The 19466-nt window shown below is 47.6% G+C and overlaps 1 protein-coding gene and 1 pseudogene across 1 annotated transcript; one reads left to right on the plus strand and one right to left on the minus strand.

The window, feature by feature from the left end:
- Positions 1–7280: 7280 nt before the first annotated feature.
- LOC136521176 (uncharacterized) lies at positions 7281–10176 on the minus strand (annotated as a pseudogene).
- Positions 10115–17470, plus strand: LOC136523892 (UDP-glycosyltransferase 89B2-like). The gene is made up of 5 exons (XM_066517419.1): positions 10115–10135; positions 10256–10312; positions 10429–10708; positions 11128–11154; positions 16083–17470. Exons 1-5 carry the CDS (start codon positions 10115–10117, stop codon positions 17468–17470), a joined length of 1773 nt encoding a protein of 590 aa, XP_066373516.1.
- Positions 17471–19466: the final 1996 nt, after the last annotated feature.

The following is a 19466-nucleotide window of genomic DNA, read 5'->3' on the forward strand; positions in this document are numbered from 1 at the left end:
ACGGTGGTACGCCGGTAGAGGCCACGGCGAGGCACAAAGGGGAGCAGACGAGCTTCCTTGAACTCAGGTGAACCTAATGCGCACGGCTACACAGTCTACGGTGGAGGGACGTGCCCCAGCCACGGTGACGGACTTGGCAGTGGAGCTCCAACGAGCTTGTGCACGACGCTGGCGCTTACCGAATGCTGTCAGCGGGCATGGGAGGAGGCAGGGGGTTGCTAGGGTGGCGATGGAGTGCTACGGTGGTGATGGAGTGGCTAGGCGTGAGCTTGTGCATGGTTATGGCGACGGCAGAGCTGCGGGAGCTCGGTTGCTGCTGCGGCGAGGAAGAGAGGCCGGAAAAAGCGAAAAGAGAGCGCGGGACGGCTCAGGCAGGCGCTGGCGGGGTTAAGGCCGCGCCCAGGCGCGTCGTGGCCTGCGCGATCTGGGCGTTGGTGATGCGCGGCCGTCGCCGTGGACATGCGGCGCGCGTGCTCTGCCGGTGGTCGGCCACTGACGACGTCGATCAGTTCGTTTCAGTGAACCAACACCGAGCCTGACGACGGGTTTTCACGTCGAACAAACTCTTAATCCGTGGACTTCTAGCCAAAACTTCCTAAACCGAAATTGTAGACCTATGTACCAGCTACAATACTTGTTCAAAGCACTTGTTCTAATTCGCAACAGAAACAGAGAAAAATCATGCTCAAGGTTGGCTTGTCAGGCTGTCAGTATTCATGACTTAGTGTTGAAATTGTTGATTTCTCTGATTTTTGTGATCCAAATTCACACATGTTAGGAGCTGAATTAGTCAAAGACCCAAAAATAAAAGTTGTTCCTTATGTCAAACACTACAACTTTGCTTCAGTGAACTCCTCCATGCAAGGTCTCTAGCACCTAGTTCAACTTTAGTCAAACATGTCACTTTGAAATTATGATACATACTCAAACCATGACTAAATGACCAAATTAGCCCTAGCCCTAAATACCAAAGTTGTTCATAATGATATCCTAAGCATGTTTAAGCAATTTTCAAGGTCATTCAATCATTTTATGTAGTAGTCACTCATAGAGCTAGTTAGTGCAATCACATGAAACATGCCTTAAAGGCTTGATTAAGAAAAGTGACTTTCATGAACAATGTTCTAATTGCTAACCCAAGTGTGGTTACATGTTTTTGTGACTCACATCTACCAAGTACATGTTTTCATTCATGATCATTTGCAGATACACATGGAGACATGAAATAACGAGAAAGGTTGCATATGATAATGAAACATGCGATAACAAACAAATGTTGCAGATGTTTCAATTGTAAATGCTTGTTTATGAATGCGTGATGATCATGCTCATGTTATGCAAGTCAAGTTATGCAAGGCTAACACCCGAGGTGTTACAGCCGTCCCCTAGCGAACGGGGCACGGGCCTCCACTCGGACTTACCCGATAACAGCTCACCGGAAGTGCCAACGCTCGTGCCCAACGAGGGTAGCCTGGCACATTCCACCTCTCCTTCTGAGTGAAAAGGAAGCGTGAGGGTCGTATAAAAAGCCAGGGGAACCCCTGACGGACCTCTTACTCCGTGTAGAGGCTAGGGGCTCTTCTTGTAACCTTGCCGAGACCTAGCGACCCCAGCTCGCACTCGAGGGGGCTCGGCAAAACAACCCCTCCTTCCGAGTGAAAAGGAAGCGCGAGGGTCGTACAAAAAGCTAGGGGAGCTCCTGACGGCCCTCTCGCTTCGTGCAGAGGCTAGGGAGCCCTTCCTGTAGATATGCCGAGACCCTACGACCCATGCTCTCACCCAAAGGGACCTCGGCAAACAAACCCTCATGCGCGAGGGGCGTACAAAAAGCTAGGGGAACTCCCGACGGCCCTCTCGCTCTGTGCAGAGGCTAGGGGGCTCTTCCTGCAACCTTGCTGAGACCCAGCGACCTAGGCTCGCACCCGAATGGGCTTGGCAAACAACCCCTCCGTCCGAACGAAAAGGATATGTGAGGGTCGAACAAAAAAGCCAGGGGGACCCCTGACCGCCCTCTCGCTCCGGGCGGAGGCTTGGGGGCTCCTCCTGCACCCAAGACAAACGACCTAAGCCCGTGCTAGAAGTTTCGTTACAAACACAATAAAGGGCACAGAGCCCGTTACGGTCCAGGGGTTCGAAGGCTGGGCCCCTGAGGTTTCGATAGTCGCCCCAGGGCAACAGAGTCAGGGACGACTATGGGCGAGCCCACGTATGGCCAAGGCCCAAGCAAACAATCGCTCGGGGCGTCCTAAGTCGTGTCTGAGATCGGCAGGGAGGTCTTCGAATGGGATCCCACCGTAGGAAGGCACCGAGCCACCGGGGCCCAGCGAACGGCCTCGGCACCCACTAGAGAAACCCTCTGGTACCCTTGGAGTGCGTCTCTGGACCACTAGCCATCCCCTAGCGAACCCTCCACTTGGACTTACCCGATAACAGCTCACCGGAAGTGCCACCGCTCGTGCCCACCGAGGGCTCGGCAAATATGGTAAAAACTCCTCACTCAAGCACGAAAAAAGCCCCTAGAGGAGTAAAATCCACTCCTCCAGGGCCTCGGGGGCTACACTCGGCGGGTGCGCTCATGCGCACCCACCGAAACCTCAAGAAGCGAGATACAATCCCTACAGGAGCGGCTGCAAGCCAAGTCTCGACAAACCCTTAGGGAGAGTGCACGCACTCCCCCTAAGGCTCGGGGGCTACTGTCGGGTACCATAAAACGGGGTACCCCGAGCGTCCACTAAAAGAGTCACTTAAATCCCATCAACAACAAAGCCAGAAGGTAAGCCATGGGTTCATCACCAGCCCCGTCGTGACCCACCGGCTCTCCGCCTCGCCTGAGGCCTCGCACGGGAGGTCTCGACACCCTGACGAAATCTCTGCCTCGCGCGAGGCCTCTCGCGAGAGGCCTCGGCAAGGATCCCAATCTCCGTCTCGTCCAAGGCCCCGTGCGTACAGCCTCAAACAAGACAACTATTCTCTGTATCGCTCGAGGCTAGCTTGTTAATAACCCGTCGCTCCCGCCTCGACCAACCTTCCCGACAGCATGTCACGTCCCATTAATGCGTCAACCACTCCCGTAATCTCAGCCGGACGACGGCTCGACACCACGGAGTGGCCGACGGGACAAGAAGTCGCATCAACGCCATACCGGCTAAGACAAGACACGGCGGGGATTACCGGCCACTGTGTTTAGGCACTATGCCCACAATCAAAGCCGATGCTACGCTATGCCCCGTAACACACGCCCCGAAGACAGCGCGGCATGGGAAGTCTGGCCTGGGCCATCATTGCCTCCGAACCAGCGTACCAGATCGACCGCTCCCTCTGAGCCTCGGCACTCTACGTCAGGGCCTCGGCCATCTCGAGATTCACGTCTGCCGAGACCCCCACCATGGTTCGGCCTTGGCACCAACCGAGCCTCGGCCTCGTGCGCAGTCAATCCACGGCAACCCGCACGCTGACCGCCGCGTCCGCTTCGAGGCAGCCCTGGAGCTTCCATGACGCACAGGATCGGATGTGACCAGCACGTCGCCCCAGCGCTTCAAGGATGGACCACTCCGACGACCACGCCGCCATAGGAAAAGGCTACAGGGCTCGGACACGCCGCCTCTGTTCGCACGACGCCGTATAGTTAGCACACGTACTACCCTTGTCCTCCCTTCAACTATAAAAGAAAAGGACTTGGGCCATTTCTAGGGAGAACACACGCACCCACCAAAGCAACACTCTGTAACACGCACACTTCCCGGCTGCCTGAGAGCAACGTCTCAAGCAGTCCGCATCACTCCTCACCGAGACCTGTGACTAGCTCCCTCTCTCACCCAGTTTGTAACCCCCTACTACAAGCACTTCGGTGCAAGGAATACAAGATCATCTCTCAGACCGGATGTAGGGCACCAATTGCCCGAACCAGTATAAATCTTGTGTCTCTTTGCATCACCATCTGGGATCGGGAACACGCGATATAAATTTACTAGTTGGTTGAGGATCCCCCGGTCCGAAACACCGACACCTTGCTTCCTTCTACCTTTCTATTCTAAAAATCTTTGACAGATTTATTTTCTTAGTTCCTAAACTGATGCTTCAATTTGTGTGCACATTTTCTACAGGTTTCAGTATGCCACGAGGGTTTTAACTTAGCTTCGTAACATTGAAATGATTTTTGGTATGTTACGGCTGTCAGGTTTTTAGTAGTGTGGAAGTTCTTAATCACCAGTGTTAGCTTACAGTGCTTTGTGTGGCCTTGAGGTTTTAAGACGCTGTTCTAAAATTTGCGTTGTAAATTTGTTATTACCACGCATAGAAAGTGTCATGATTTTAAAAATATGTATAGTAGATGTGTCCTGCACCATATAAAAAAAGCTCAAATCTTTCAGTTATTGTGCATGACATATCTACATTAAACTTTTAATATTGTTTTCATACAAAAATTAAACATATTTTTTACCTACGTCTTAATTAGGTGATTTGTCCACGCGCGTGGGCACGCGTAATGGACGTTAGATTCTGACGGAGGCTCATGGCTTCTGCTTGTGAGACCGGAGCAGCGATGCTGAGACCCTGTCAATTGCCATGTGCACGTGAGTCGTGCTCGTGCTGTCGTGCATCGGTGCATGTACATCCCCTCGTGATCAACTACTGATCATGCTGTTGCTGTGCGGTGCGCGGCTGTGCCGGGGCCCCCTCCCAAATGAAAAGCACAGCCATCTCGCCCTTGTAGGACTATTTTCAACGACAATATCTAAAATATAAGATCTATTTAACATTTAAATAGCGTTATAGGTAAAGGATTCAATATATAATTGATATCTTCTTCAATAACAGGACCCAAAAGAGAATTATTTCTGTAAATGAGTTTTTAGGAAAAGGATAATTATATTTGGATTGCACCTCTCAGGCAACCCAAAATGAAGGTTGATTTTAGATCTCCTGCTATCGAAAAGGATACTTATATTTGGGTTGCACCTCTCAGGCAACTCAAAATAAAGGTTGATTTTAGATCTCCTGCTATCCATTTTAGGTTTGAGTGGCCATATGGGCTGGCTATTGGAGAAAGTCTAAAATGGTTTGATTGTTCACTTACACTATTTGGCTTGTTCTGACTGCGAGAATGTTTTACGATTCGTACATTTCTCCTGGGAAATTAAACCCATCCCTACGAAATTTATGTGTTCAAACAAACCTAATAAGATGTGCAAGTAAGGTTCAAATGTGTATGATCTTGGTATACTAAAGCATTTTCTTAGGTATGGTGACTAACTTAGAGGTTTCTAGTTTCTTTCGCTTTTCTTTTTGCTCCGCCAATTAATTTGTTCAGTGTGCTTAATCCACTAGCCGCTAAAGGATAGCTCCATGCCTATACTTTTTATATTATATTATATTATATTATATTATATTATATTATATTATATTATATTATATTATATTATATTATATTATATTATATTATATTATATTATATTATATTATATATGCCTTCCATTTGGTGTTTGATGCTTCTACAGCTGTACTAGTACCCGTCATTATTTGTGCAAGTACTGTATTCCATACCCCTCGGGAGGAGTAAAGGCACGCGGTTAGAAATTAGACCACACCAAACAGGCGGTGTGATAGTGTGCAGTGCAGTGCAGTGCAGTGGCGCCTCCTTCAACCGCTGGTAATTGGTATTGGTATTGGTATTGGTATTGGTATTGGTATTGGTACGGTGCTAGTACCGCCGAAACATCGATTTGGATCGCCTGATTTGGCATTTGGCAGCTGTTAAATACTCCTACATTATATTTCTGCGTGCATCCGGACGGACGGCGTTCGTCATAGTCAAAGCGTTGAGCGTACCGCCCGCTATTTGGCGACTGGCCACAGCGTTTTCTGCTACACAGCCTGTTCGTTTGGCTATGGCTTGTCGTAAATGATCGTAAATTTTTAGTCAGAATAATATTTTCTCTCACACAAACCAACCAGCAGTACTTCTTCACGAACCAGCAACGATACGAACCAGCCAACTGAACAGGCCGACAATCTGGCGTTTGCTGGCGTCGTATTTGGTTCACCTTTTCTTCTCTCTTCTGCCGCTGCGCTGGCCACTGCCGTAGTTTACCTGAATCATTCCATCTAATTAACCTTAGCTAGTTAGCTTGGAAGATAAAATTAACAATTGAACAAGCTACACGGTGCACCAGTACTTTAGGAAGCCTTGACACGAATGTTTTTAGGGCATTGCACTCTATAAAAATAAGTGACAAAACAGCAATCTCAGACGTCTACTTGGGGGGGGGGGGGGGGGGGGTTGGCGAGGGTTGGGCGGCGGCTGTTGTAGGGCACGGCGACGACTAGGGTAGTGGCGACGGGTATAGAAGGAGAGAGGGAAAGGGTAAGAGCCAAGGCTCTATTTCCGACTTAGATTGAAGTTACATTGCCCCTATATTTATATTTCATATAGGGCTTGTTCTTCAAGCAACCTATGCCCTGTTAGCTTGGCTGGCTGAAAGTACTGTTGACTGATTTATTATGGGAAAAAAATACTGTTCGTTGGTTCAAAAAGTACGGCTTATAAGCCAAGCGACAGGGCGCTAGTTTCCTTAACTCTTTGCGCAGTTTCATAATGTTCGTTGCCAACGATCCAAGGCTGTAACATAGTCGAGGTTGAACCTAAAGGATCTACTGCAGGATAAATACCCTTGGAAGCAAATCATCTGGAAAGTACGGTAGTAGCGTCCAAATGTGCATATGTTGTGGCAGGAGTAGGGAGGAAAGGTTCTTATAGATTTGTACTTCTTTCCTAGCAAACCGATCAAAAAAAAAACTCGATCATATTTCCTAATTAGTTCTCTATTTATTTACCTATTTGTCCATCTATTCCGGATTTTCACATACTTGAGGACACGTATTTCAGTATTTATATTCATAAAAATTTTCTTAGTTAAATGTTTTTTTGCATAATTAGTTAATGATTTTCATATTTTTCTATAAAACCCGTTAAATTAAAGCCTCAGCTATAGCCCGCTAGAGTTTTTAGAGGGCGTTGCTAAATGTCACAGCCCGCTATTTAGTTATAACACAATTGTTTGTCTCACATAATAAACGATTCATGAAAAATAGATAAACATTACAAGTTGGGCAATAACTTGTTTAAACATTTTAGATAATGCTTGGATTCGGACAGGCTACAATATCTCTACAATAGCTGTCTGCTTTCCTCAGCAGTGGAAGGCTTCAGTTGAACCATCAAAAGACAGCATCAAGAGTTCAAGACAGTTGAAATCAGCAATTATGCAAGTTTCATCGAGTTTTTCTCCTTCGGGAGACTTATATCCACCCACTAATAGCCAACATTTATAACCCAACCGTGTTATGATGTGAGACCGATTCCGTGCTCAGGTGCACCAACCGCACCTCAGTAGGCAGTAGCCGGGAAATGTTCGGTTCCAGTACTGCAACAATGGTCATGGCATATTAAAGAAAATATTTTTTAGTTGTTACAGTACTGATTAGACCTAGCAACTACACTGTAGAACAACATTAACATGCCATAAAATGTACAACTTGTCCCTAGTTTGTGCTTTGAGGTATTCACAATGACCTGACAAGAAAGAATCCCAAACTTGTCTACAATCTAACAGGAGGTACCAGTTTGATCCATCGGCCTGCCAAACAACGCCAAACTGACAGCTTCTTTAACAAAGTTACGCAAGCATTCTCTGCAAAAATCAGTAATTGCTGACGAGTTCAGTTGTTTGACTTTGGGGCTGTGCTTGCAGACAGGTCTTGAGAGTGCAAGGGATTGCGATGGCGAATGCTCAAATCTGCAGGCAGCCAAGATGGAATGTGTTGCTGTCCGAGCAACTTCCTTGAATCTGTCAGAACCTGAATCCCAAACAGTGGTTAATGAAATTGAAAATGTGACAGAAAAAAAGATGTTATGTCAATGAATGTAAGAATTGGAAAGGAATTTTGTACCATGTGTTTTGTCTATCTTGAGTAGTTTCAACTCGCGAATGGCCAAAGAAGAAATCTCACTTTTTGCAATTTTACAGGTTGACCTGGACCTTTTGGATCCTTGATCATGGCATCTTTCTGAACTGTGTTTTCTCTTGTGCTCATGCCGGTCTGGACTAGAACTTTTCCTAACTTCAATGGTCGCAGCAATACCTTCATCACAAACAGCTGAACATTCCTCAGGGTTCACCATCACAGTGGATTGGCTCCCAGATCCAACACTAGGTCCTAACTGTTGGGATGAAGTCACAGCTGACTGACCAGATGATGAACTGTAATTTAGTGGATGCAGCATGTCTGATTTGAGTTTTTCTGGTCTGCGTATACTACATGAAGAAACTAATGATTGATCAACATGCTGATTGTGGACTGACGAGGCAACTTTGTCATTAAGGCTTTCCTGATTTATTCGATTCTGAAAAGAAACCATCCTCTCATGAACCGAGGCACGACTGTTCTCAGGCAAGCTATGGCATCCTCTAGGGTTATTCGCGGGTGGCGTATGTTCCACTTTTGTACCGTGACCACAGATTGAATAACTTTGTTGACAAAACTTATTAGGCAGGCTCTGGTTCTTGTGTCCCACAATTGTATCAATCGGACTGTAAGAAGTTGATCTGTTCCCCATGGAAAATGGGGAACTGCAGTTAAGGGAGGCAGCTGTGTTAGATATCTTCCTCCCACCAGAAGATTTTGCTTTCTCCAACCTTTTCCATGCCTTACGGGCATCATGAGTATCCTTGTGCAAGACTTTTTTTTTACTATGGCCCAGTGAGGTACTAGTTTCCTCAGAGAAGGGCGTTTGCAGCGGAACAGAAGCTGCAGCGGCGCCATTTCGAGAACTGGGAGTTACAGGCTCTGCATAACGCTGATGCTTGGTAGCAACAGAAGCAGAACCAGCCATATCCTTCCTTCTTCTGCCAGGCATATGCGGAGCAAACCCCACAGAACCATCACGCAGAGCAGCCCAGTTCTCCCGCAGCTCCCTTATGCGCTTATCAAGATTGCGAGAATTGCGCAATGTTCGAGCTCTCTCAACTTCAAGGCGAATGCGAGCATGATAGGCTGCAAGACCATTGTCTCGTCCCTGGGTCGATCTGGGACACTGAGATCCAGCTGAAGTACCCTGGGGTCGATTATCCTCAGGAGTCCTCCTCCTAGAGATCCCAGCACTGGCAGCAAAATCATCATCCACAATGTCATAAACGGAAGGAACCGGGTCACCCATCGAACCGCCACCGCTCGGCGCATCTGTCCTTTCCAGATCATGCTCCTCATCCACAACACCAGAAACCAAGGGGTCTGGAACTGGCTCAGCATCCGGAACAATGATGCCGATCTCAAATTCACCATGATTCTCAGCCTGCCATCTCAACTGATCATCTCTGATCGTCCCGCAGTCCTTGCAGAACCAGTCCCCCTCCGGCACGGTGGTCCCCAGCCCGACACAGTAAGTGCGCGCAGCTGAGTCGCAGAGCTCGCAGAGTAGCAGGAGCTCGTCATCGCTGGAGCTGCTGCAAACGGTGCATATGGTGTTCACGTAAGGATCTCCGCCCACTGTGCTGCTCCCGTTGCCCTGAGGATTGTATACCTGCACAGCCAACACATTCCATCTCGTCAGTGTTGAGTTGTCCCGCGGAGAATTCATGGCATCCTGGCGGAGCAGAATAGCATGCAGTACGGACTAATCAATGCCAAATTTGATGGAATTCGCAGTCATGGATATGGGGATTTCTACTACACTGGCGCGGCTACGGAGATCCGATAGGTCCGGGGATTAGATTAGTTTTACCAACCAAGCTGCATACCTGGTTGCGCTCGGGGACGGAAACGATTCGCTCGTCGGGGAACCGGCCGGCGACGGGCGGGCGGCGGATGGTGCGGAAGCGGGCCTTGCAGAAGGGGCAACGGGACTCGACGCGGCCCCAGGCCATGATGCAGACGAAGCAAAAAGAAGTGGGCGCAGCAGTCCAGCTCGCCGCGGATGGCCCGCCGGCCGTCGACATAACAGATGCCGCACATCTTCTCCGCGTCCTCCGCCTCCGCCTCGTCGTCCATCTTGGTCTTGCCTTTGGATGACTCGGACGGCGGAAGTGCCGAGGAGTCGACGTCGGCGAGCGCAGCCATGCTTGGGATGTGGCGCTGGGTCAGGCGCGTCGGTCGGAGCGGAAGAGACGGCGTTGGAGTATAAAGCGCTGTTATTTTTCAGCTTATTTTTTTTTTCAGTCGGAGCCAACAAATCAGTTTTTTCGGTTTGTTTTTTCAGGTGAACGGAATTGTGTTGCGCTCGGATTTTGGACAATGGTTTGTCGGTCTTCTTGAGGTTTGTTGTTGAGACGCAGATTTGTTTGAGTTTGACCAAGCTCATGTCACTTTTTAAAAAGAAAAAAAGGAGTAGAGTGAAAACACCTGAATTGAAGTTTTGCAAATCCGTCTTAGCCTATCTTGCTAATTTTAGGAGTTTGTCCCCTGCCTGATCTTGAACATCCAATAATCCGGACGGACCCCGCACTCGCCCACACCGCCTCGCCCCCTCGCTCTACTCGTGGGACAGACCCCGTCCTCGCCCGCGTCGTTCCTGTTCGTGTCCCGGACTGGCGCCTCCCCTTGCGGCCGTGCTCCATCCGCCTGCCCCTGTTCCTGCCCCTTGCCGAGGTCCGTGCCACCGCTAAGCTCCACACCGGCGACCTCCGTGCCACTCCGCGGTTTCGGGCTCTGTGTCGGTGTCGAGCTCCGTGTCGACAAGCCTCCATTCGTACAAGCAGCAAGCAGATATTACGCTGAAAGCACATGTTGCAATAGTATGTTTCTAAGTGTTTCAGATGTTTACAAGGTATATTGCAAGTGTTGTATATCGATGTTGCAAAAGTAGATCGGGATGTTGCACATGTTGTAATGGCTATACACGTATGTTTCAGGTGTATGTTCCAAATGTTTCATCTGTTTCAGACGAATGTTGCATGTATTTTGTCTGGATGTTGCAAAAGTAGATCTAGATGTTGCATATACATGTATGTTGCATATACATGTATGTTGCAAGCATATGTTTCAAGTATTTTGAGGTGTTTCATACGTATGTTTGCAAGTGTTTCATTTGGACGTTGCATGTGTTTGCAATGGTTTTTAAATGTTTTTCAGTCACTTTCGCAAGTGTTTCAGATGCTTGTTTCAAGTGTTTCATCTGTCTTCTTTTGTATGTTGCAACTGTTGCATTTTGATGTTTCAAAAGTAGATCGGGTGTTGCACATGTGATGCACGTGGGAAGAGGCCGACGGTGCGGACGATGTTCGGGGAGGCGTGGGCGCCGTTCGGGGCGGCGCGGGACCACTACTAGGCGCTCGTTTGCTCCGTATGCCGGCAACATTCGGACGCTAGCGCCCGGATCAGACGTCTGGGCGCCAGCAGGGCCGAATAATTTCTGGTGCTTCCGATATGCCCTTGCGTTGCATATCACTATAGTCATAAAGTGATAATAAATCAAAGTTGGATATTACTACCGTCAGTACAGTAACATCACTATTTTGACATCTCAGTTGTTCAGCCATATTTTGACTTAATAAATCTTAGTGTTGTTGAATTTATGTATGTGCATTACATCAGGAACAAAAAACAATATCGTGATAATTCAAGTTTGCAAATTTTTTTATTTTGAGCACGATGTTTGCAGTATTTTGTTTGTAGTCAATCGTCACTGTTACACGAGTGTTCATGGAACACAAACAATTAGCACATAATTCAAGTTTTTATGTGAAATCAAAGCAACCAGTTTATGTCACAATAACCATGCTCACTTCAACTATCTATTCTTCCATGTCCTATGTGTGATACACTTAAGATAGTCTTGTAGTCCTGCACGAACTAAAAATCTCCTGAAATTTCTATTGTAAGCCAATAGTTGGATCAAAAAGTCCTGCATAGCATTTGGCCATTTTGCACACAAGTCAGATATGAAATCAGAATTATCCCATATACAACGTGTAGCATTATATAATTTTTTTTTAAAAAAAGTACATTTATAACCATGAAGCAATGTTTATGTTCACTATATTAATCCGTGTGCGTTGCACATTATTCCATGCCACCATGAGTTTAGATTATGGAAGCGAGATAAACCTCTCTAGCAAAAATGAATTGTCAACTACTTTTTGTCAACATGGGTACATTCGGCCTCTCTTATGATACGCTTCATGGGGTTTCCTATTAAGCCCTTGTTTAGTTTCACCCCAACTTCCAAAAAGTTACTACAGTACCTGTCACATCGAATATTTACGGCCCGTGCATGGAGCATTAAATGTAGACGAAAAGAAAAACTAATTGCACAGTTTGGTGGGAAATTGCGAGACGAACGTTTTGAGCCTAATTAGTCCATGTTTGAACACTATTTACCAAATAAAAACGAACATGCTACAGTAGCCCCAAAATTCAAATTCCTACCGCTAAACACAGCCTAATTTCATTATGTTACTGTTTAGTTATCGTCGCACGTCGCTTCCTACTACTTATTTCATTTTGTTGCACTTCAGCCACCGACATACATGTCATGCTATGTCCTAGCAGTTTCGGGTTGCTTTAGGATTAGTAGATACCTCCATTTATTTAGTTTGTCAAGTTTCTAAATGGTGTACGACAACTATAATTTTTAACAGGTTCCATATAGTAGAGAATAACTAAAAATATGAAAGACAAATCAGGGCTGAACCTCATACGACAAGGCCTGAATTAATTATTTCCAATTATATTTAGTACCATTTTTGGTTGATTCTGATTAGTATTCGGTACTAAAATTATTGGTTGACTGAAACCAGTAGTTACAAACTGGAAAAAAATGGCATTGAAATGTCAGAGATGAAATGGTAATTGGATTGCTTGCATGTCTAGCTAGCTCTTCATGCCAACCAGATACTTGCAAAAGCAAGCTTCATCACTTACAAGCTCGAGTTACCTGTACTTCGTCTGTACATCCAACTTTTCATGTATCTCAGCTCTCAGCTCAAGCAAGCTCCAGGTAAGCAGAAGTTAGTGTTACCTAATCTGCTTGATGACTTGTTTTTTGTGGCGCATTCCAGAGAGAATTCTACATCGTCGTTCAGTGACAGGGGAGTTCGCTGAGAGAATTCTATGACGTCATTCAGTGACCAAATGACTGACGCGGCTTGGTGAAATGGTACCATAGGCGAGTGGTTCAGCCCCAACTTGGTTCTATTATCTAAAAATATGCTGGAGTGGTTGGCTACTTGGGAGGATGTGAACGCTCTTCACCAGCAATTTCTAAGAACTACCGTTTGAAGAACCAACATCGCAAAAGAAAGGGGGAATGTTTGGGCCACTGTCTCATGCCGTTCTCACATTTTAAGCAATCAAACGATTTAGAGTTTAACTAAAGTTATATTAAAAATAGATATTATTAAATTAATTATGAAATGTATTTTTATAGTAATCTTAGCTGGTCATATAAATGTTAATACTATTCATTATAAATTTGATCAAAGTTAAGTTAGTTTAACTTACATAAATTTTATAGTTGGGATACTGAAGATTGACCAATGAAACAGCAGCGTGACAGGACAAGGCACAGGAGTTGGCATGCTTGTTCTCAATCTGATCATGAGTACCAAAGGGCATCCAGAGTGTATGAAATAAGGGGACGTAAGGTACTTGAGGTTGATCATATGTAGATTACATGGGCGACCTTAAGGAGGCCTTATATTAAGCACAAAAAACTTGAGGACCGACCTCAAACACTCCGAGTGAGTGTGAGAATCTTATCGGCCTTAAGGATGACTTGGTGTCCTTGAGGGCGAACTCAAATGTTAAGTCGAAAGATCTTAAAGTAAGTACAATAATAGAGCTCAGCTTATCTTATATTCAAGACACGTCAGCAAAATGCATACGTGAATGAGAGAGAAACAAGGTGAGAGAAGAAGCTTGTCGCAACATCAGGCGCTTGCACGATTCCCTGTGGTCATGGGGTACGCCACCACTTTCTCCCATGCCCCCCCCCCCCCCCCCCCCCCCCCCCCCTTTTCCTGTGACCCCGTCGAGTGCCCAAGTTGGTAAGTTCTACCAGCGCCTCGAGGACTGGACAAGCCATCGTCCTCAACGACGCCGCGGCTCAGCTGCGACCGAGCTGAAGGCCGACGAGCGACTGCAAATAAATAAATCTTATTTAGAATAGAGAAGCGACTGTATTGCTGTACAGCTGGTCTTTTATGCTAGACTATTATTGACGTGACTTAGCTTATAGCTAAGCTTTTAGGGACGGCTCGTAGCCTCGAAACTAAGCCTTAAGAAATTAAAAAAAATGGGAGCAGTGCATTTTTTTATTTAAAAAGAGAGCATTTTTTCTTTGTAAATGAGGCACAACTAGGGGTGAAAATAGGTTGGATATTTTTCGACCGTATTCGAGACCGAATCTGTTTAGAGGGGTTCAGATCTGTCCATATCCGAGTCCGGGTATTCAACATCCGACACCGTATCCGTATCCGAATACTCAAATCGCATATTTATGATGTCGATATTAAATCATATCCTATCCGACACTATCCGTATTCGAATCCGAATCCGGACAGAAATATAAAAACAAATGTAATATCAGTCATATCCGTCTGTATCTTATCCGTTTTCATCCCTAGGCACAACTAATGACCGGTTGCGGTATTTAACATAGTACTCCATGCATACAGGTAGTTCAGGTCGTTTTGGACATCATTTTGCATACTAAAAAATGATTAATCAGTGCACATTTTTTCCTATTTACTTTTATTAAATACTATTGCCGGTTCCTCCCACAACAAACATCCACATATGGGCAGGTTAATGCTCCGAGGCGCGAGGCAGCACGAGCCCGGTTTGATTCCTCCCTGGGTGGTATTTTTTGCATCAAGTGCGAATGACATTGTGGCGCGAATTTAGGATCTCTGTCGTTCGTTTGGTCTGACGCTCGGTTCGCTGGCGCTCATTTTTTTTCCCACCTCTTCTCTTGATCATGTACCGTGCAACACATGGCCGATTTATTTACTGGCTTCGATCTCAACGAGCCTCCATTGAAACATGGCAACGGTAATGCGTCTCTTCACTTTTTTTTTTTTTTTTGCTACTTGGAGATATGCGTCTCTTCACTTAATTCATTTGCCGTGCAAGCGTCGTTTCATATTCAAACGTTTCTTTTGAACTCGTCGCTAGATGAATATGATGGCGTAGTCCGATGAGGAGTCCCACAAACACGCGCGGGCTAAGCACATCCACCGTCTTGATCCAGGCGCGGCCGAAGAGCGCCAGCGACACCAGCGCCGCGGAGCGCATGGCGGCTATCGAGAGCACGTCCGTCCGCTCCCCGACCTGTTGCAAGCGAGCGAGCAAGGTAGGAAGGAGGAGCGGAGGGGACGGCAAAAGAGACGGCACGATTTTATTGCTCCCGTGAAGCGGCATGACAGGAACCAAAGCGAGGGGGGCATTCGCGTCCACAAGCCTGTTAAAACATCCCAAACAATTTCAGTTGTGCAAACGCTCCTACCCCTAAAACAACTTTAATTTCTACTAGTATGGATTGAGTAGTAGGTTCGGCGTTTAGTACACAACATGAAACCCATCTTAGTATTAAAAGGTCGGCCACATCCACTCCTAATGCTCTTTTGACTTTTGACTTTTGGCTTGTGAGTGGCGTGTAGCTTTACTCCTTCAGCTATCGTGCTTAAAAATGGCTGCTCGTTCGGCTTCTTTTTTCAGCCGGAACAGTGTTTTTCTCTCTCAACAATTCAGCTGGAACAGTGTTTTCAGTTAGTTTTAGCCAAGTTTCAGACCAGCGAACGGGGCCAACGGACAGGAAATGAGGCATGCAGGATATTATAAACTTCTGAGCTCTCCAAACACGACGACTCCATCGTCTCTGTTCTTCCATTCTATTACTTCTGTTCTTCCGATCCCTAATTTCCACAAGACTTGTAAGTAGAACTGTAACTAGAAGCAACCACCCCAGTCCACGCCGATAGATCCGTGCGCAAGCTGTAGCAGATCAAGCCCACGCGACGATTGCAGCCACAATACACGCATGGCCGCCGCGCAAGCCCCCTCCGGCACCGGCAACACCACCGGAGCGCCGCATGTGCTACTAGTCCCATACCCCGCGCAGGGCCACATGCAGCCGCTCCTCCACCTCGCCTCGCTCCTCGCCGCGCGCGGCCTCCGCCTCACCGTCGTCGAGACGCCCGCCACGACCCACCTCCTCGCGCCGCTCCTCGCCGAGCACCCTTCCTCGGTGCGGTCGCTCTCATTCCCCTCCACCGTTGACCACGACACGTCGGGCCCGACCTTCATCGGCGCCGACTTCCACGCGCACGCCGCCGCCCTGCGCGCGCCGCTCGGCGAGTGGCTGCGGTCCCACGACCGCTCCGACTCCAAGGACGACGACGTCGCCGCAGACGGGCGAGTCGTTGCCGTGATCTCGGATTTCTTCTGCGGGTGGACGCAGCCGCTCGCAGCGGAGGCCGGCGTCCCGCGGCTGGTGTTCGCGCCGTCCGGCGTGCTTGCCACGGCCACCACGCACTCGCTGTTCCGACGAATGCCAAGGCCGCCCGAGGGCGACGCCGGGCGCGGCTACGCCGTCTCGTTCCCGGCGCTGCCCGATGCGCCGTCCTACCCGTGGCAGCAGATCTCGCGGATGTACAGGAGCTACGCGGAGGGCGGCCGCGACGAGCACTCCGAGGGGATCAAGGATAACTTCCTCTGGAACATGGAGGGTTTGGCGTTCGTGTGCAACACCTGCCACCCTCTCGAGGGGAAGTACCTGGAGGCGCAGCCGCTTGAGGACCTAGCCAGCAAGCGCGTGTGGGCAGTGGGACCGGTGGCGCCCCCGCGGGCTAGCACAGGCGAAGGCGACCCCGCCGGCGACGTCAACGCGTGGCTGGACGCGTTCCCGGACTCGTCGGTGGCGTACGTGAGCTTCGGGACCATGATGGTGCCGCCACGGCCGCACGCCGCGGCGCTCGCTGCCGCGCTGGAGCGCAGCGGCACGCCGTTCGTCTGGGCCGCGGCGACGGCGACACTCCCGGATGGGTTCGAGGACCGCGCGGTCGCGGCGGGGACCGGGCTTGTGCTCCGCGGGTGGGCGCCGCAGGTGGCCGCGCTGCGCCACCGCGCGGTGGGTTGCTTCGTCACGCACTGCGGGTGGAACTCGGTGCTGGAGGCCTGCGCGGCCGGGGTGCCGATGCTGGCGTGGCCGATGGCGGCCGACCAGTTCTTCAACGCGCGGCTGGTCGTGGAGGAGGCACGCGTGGCCTTGGCCGCGAGCTGGGGCGGGTTCGGCGCGGTCCCGGAAGCCGACGAGCTCGCACGCGCGTTGGCGCAGGTCGTCGGTGAGGCCGGCGCTGGCATGAGGGCGCGCGCCGTGGAGATCGCCGCCGGAATGGCGGAGGCGATAGGTGAAGGTGGCAGCTCGCGGCGGGAGCTGGATGGGCTGGTGCAGGAGCTTGGACGCGGGAGATAAGCCAGCAATGTCGTCGATCGAGTGAGCTCTAAGCTTTCCACGCAAAAGAAAAGAAAAGAAAGAAATCAAAGTATTGCTGTTCATTCGGCCATCCTGGTTAGAGTCGTCGAGTGTTGCTCAACCTAGCAAATTTTCGTAAGCTGCTTAAGGCCCTGTTTGTTTGGTTAGACTGTTCTGTGCCATTCCAGGCCGGGAACGTTCCATCGCTATACAAATTATCGAAGGGATTCTCCGGCCAGATTTGATTCCTAAACAACCGAACGTGCCTAAATAAGTTTGCTGGTTAGTTATGAACGAATCCAGATGGCTGCATTTCAGTTCAACGACCACACCACTCTTGTATCTCTTGGTGTTTTTCCCCCCGTAAACGTGCTTTAGCACGTATACTGTACTCCTATTTTGTTAAGACCGTCTTTAGAAAGTGGCAAACTTCTTTATTTTCTACATATTTTCTACAAAAATGAACCGATTTATGTGAAATTTCTGTGTTCCAAAGGATTTCTATACACTACTGGAAAACCAAGATTTGCCTAGTGTTTAATGGTTTACTTAGTGCCAAACACTAGGCAAAGAGCTTGTTTGCCGAGTGTTAGACCCCGGAGCACTCGGCAAAATAAAGGCACTAGGCAAAGAAATTCACTCGGTAAATAACCATTTTGCCTAGTGTCAATACTAGGCATACCATCACACTCGGCAAAGGCTGTCGGAGGGCAACCGCCGTTACCATTTTTGCCGAGTGTCTTCCGTTAACACTCGGCAAAATTAGAACTTTGCCTAGTATCTCCGGACGACACTAGGCAAACTGGTCAGTTTGCCTAGTATCTTACAGAGACACTAGGCAAAATATTTTTTCTTTTTTTGATTTTAGCTTCCAATTTTTTTCTGTAGCTTTCCTACTGTACCTTGACCAACATGTTGAAAGTTGGCATAATTTTATGAAATTTTGCTATATTTCTTTAGTTTATTTGATTTCTTTGAATTTTTTCGACAAATGCAAATTTGAACTACAAGTGTGACGAATAATGGCAATTCATGAATGCAAAAATGATATTCATGTTAGTAAGTGTTAGTTGAGGCCGTATCCAGAAACAGACCAAAAATTTCACGCATTTTCACGTCGAGACATGACCACGAACTTGCGAGCAAATAGTTTTTAAATTCTATTAAATGAAAACGGAGTCTGAAATTCATGAAACTTGTCGACAAGTCAAGATATCGCATGCGGGTGCCATGATAAAAATTTAAAAAGATTTCAAGCACATCGTCACGTATGATGCTTAGAAAAGATGTTAGGGTTTCTAAGCATTATACGTGACAATGTGCTCGAAATCTTTTTAAATTTTTATCATGGCACCCGCATGCGATATCTTGACTTGTCGACAAGTTTCATGAATTTCAGACTCCGTTTTCATTTAATAGAATTTAAAAACTATTTTTCGCAAGTTCGTGATCATGTCTCGACGTGAAGATGCGTGAAATTTTTGGTCTGTTTCTGGATACGGCCTCAACTAACACTTACTAACATGAATATCATTTTTGCATTCATGAATTGCCATTATTCGTCACACTTGTAGTTCAAATTTGCATTTGTCGAAAAAATTCAAAGAAATTAAATAAACTAAAGAAATATAGCAAAATTTCATAAAATTGTGCCAACTTTCAACATGTTGGTCAAGGTATAGTAGGAAGGCTACAGAAAAAATTGAAAGCTAAAATCAAAAAAAGAAAAAAATATTTTGCCTAGTGTCTCTGTAAGACACTAGGTAAACTGACCAGTTTGCCTAGTGTCATCCGGAGACACTAGGCAAAGTTCGGATTTCTTTGCCTAGTGTCGACACTCAGCAAATCGTTATTTTGCCTAGTGCCTTTATTTTGCTGAGTGCTCCAAGATCTAACACTTGGCAAACAAGCTCTTTACCTAGTGTCTGACGATTGACACTAGACGAACCATTAAACACTAGCAAATCTCGGTTTTTCAGTAGTGTACCGATAGCGA

The sequence above is a fragment of the Miscanthus floridulus genome, chromosome 18, assembly GCF_019320115.1.
Source record: "Miscanthus floridulus cultivar M001 chromosome 18, ASM1932011v1, whole genome shotgun sequence".
NCBI classification, from domain to species: domain Eukaryota; kingdom Viridiplantae; phylum Streptophyta; class Magnoliopsida; order Poales; family Poaceae; genus Miscanthus; species Miscanthus floridulus.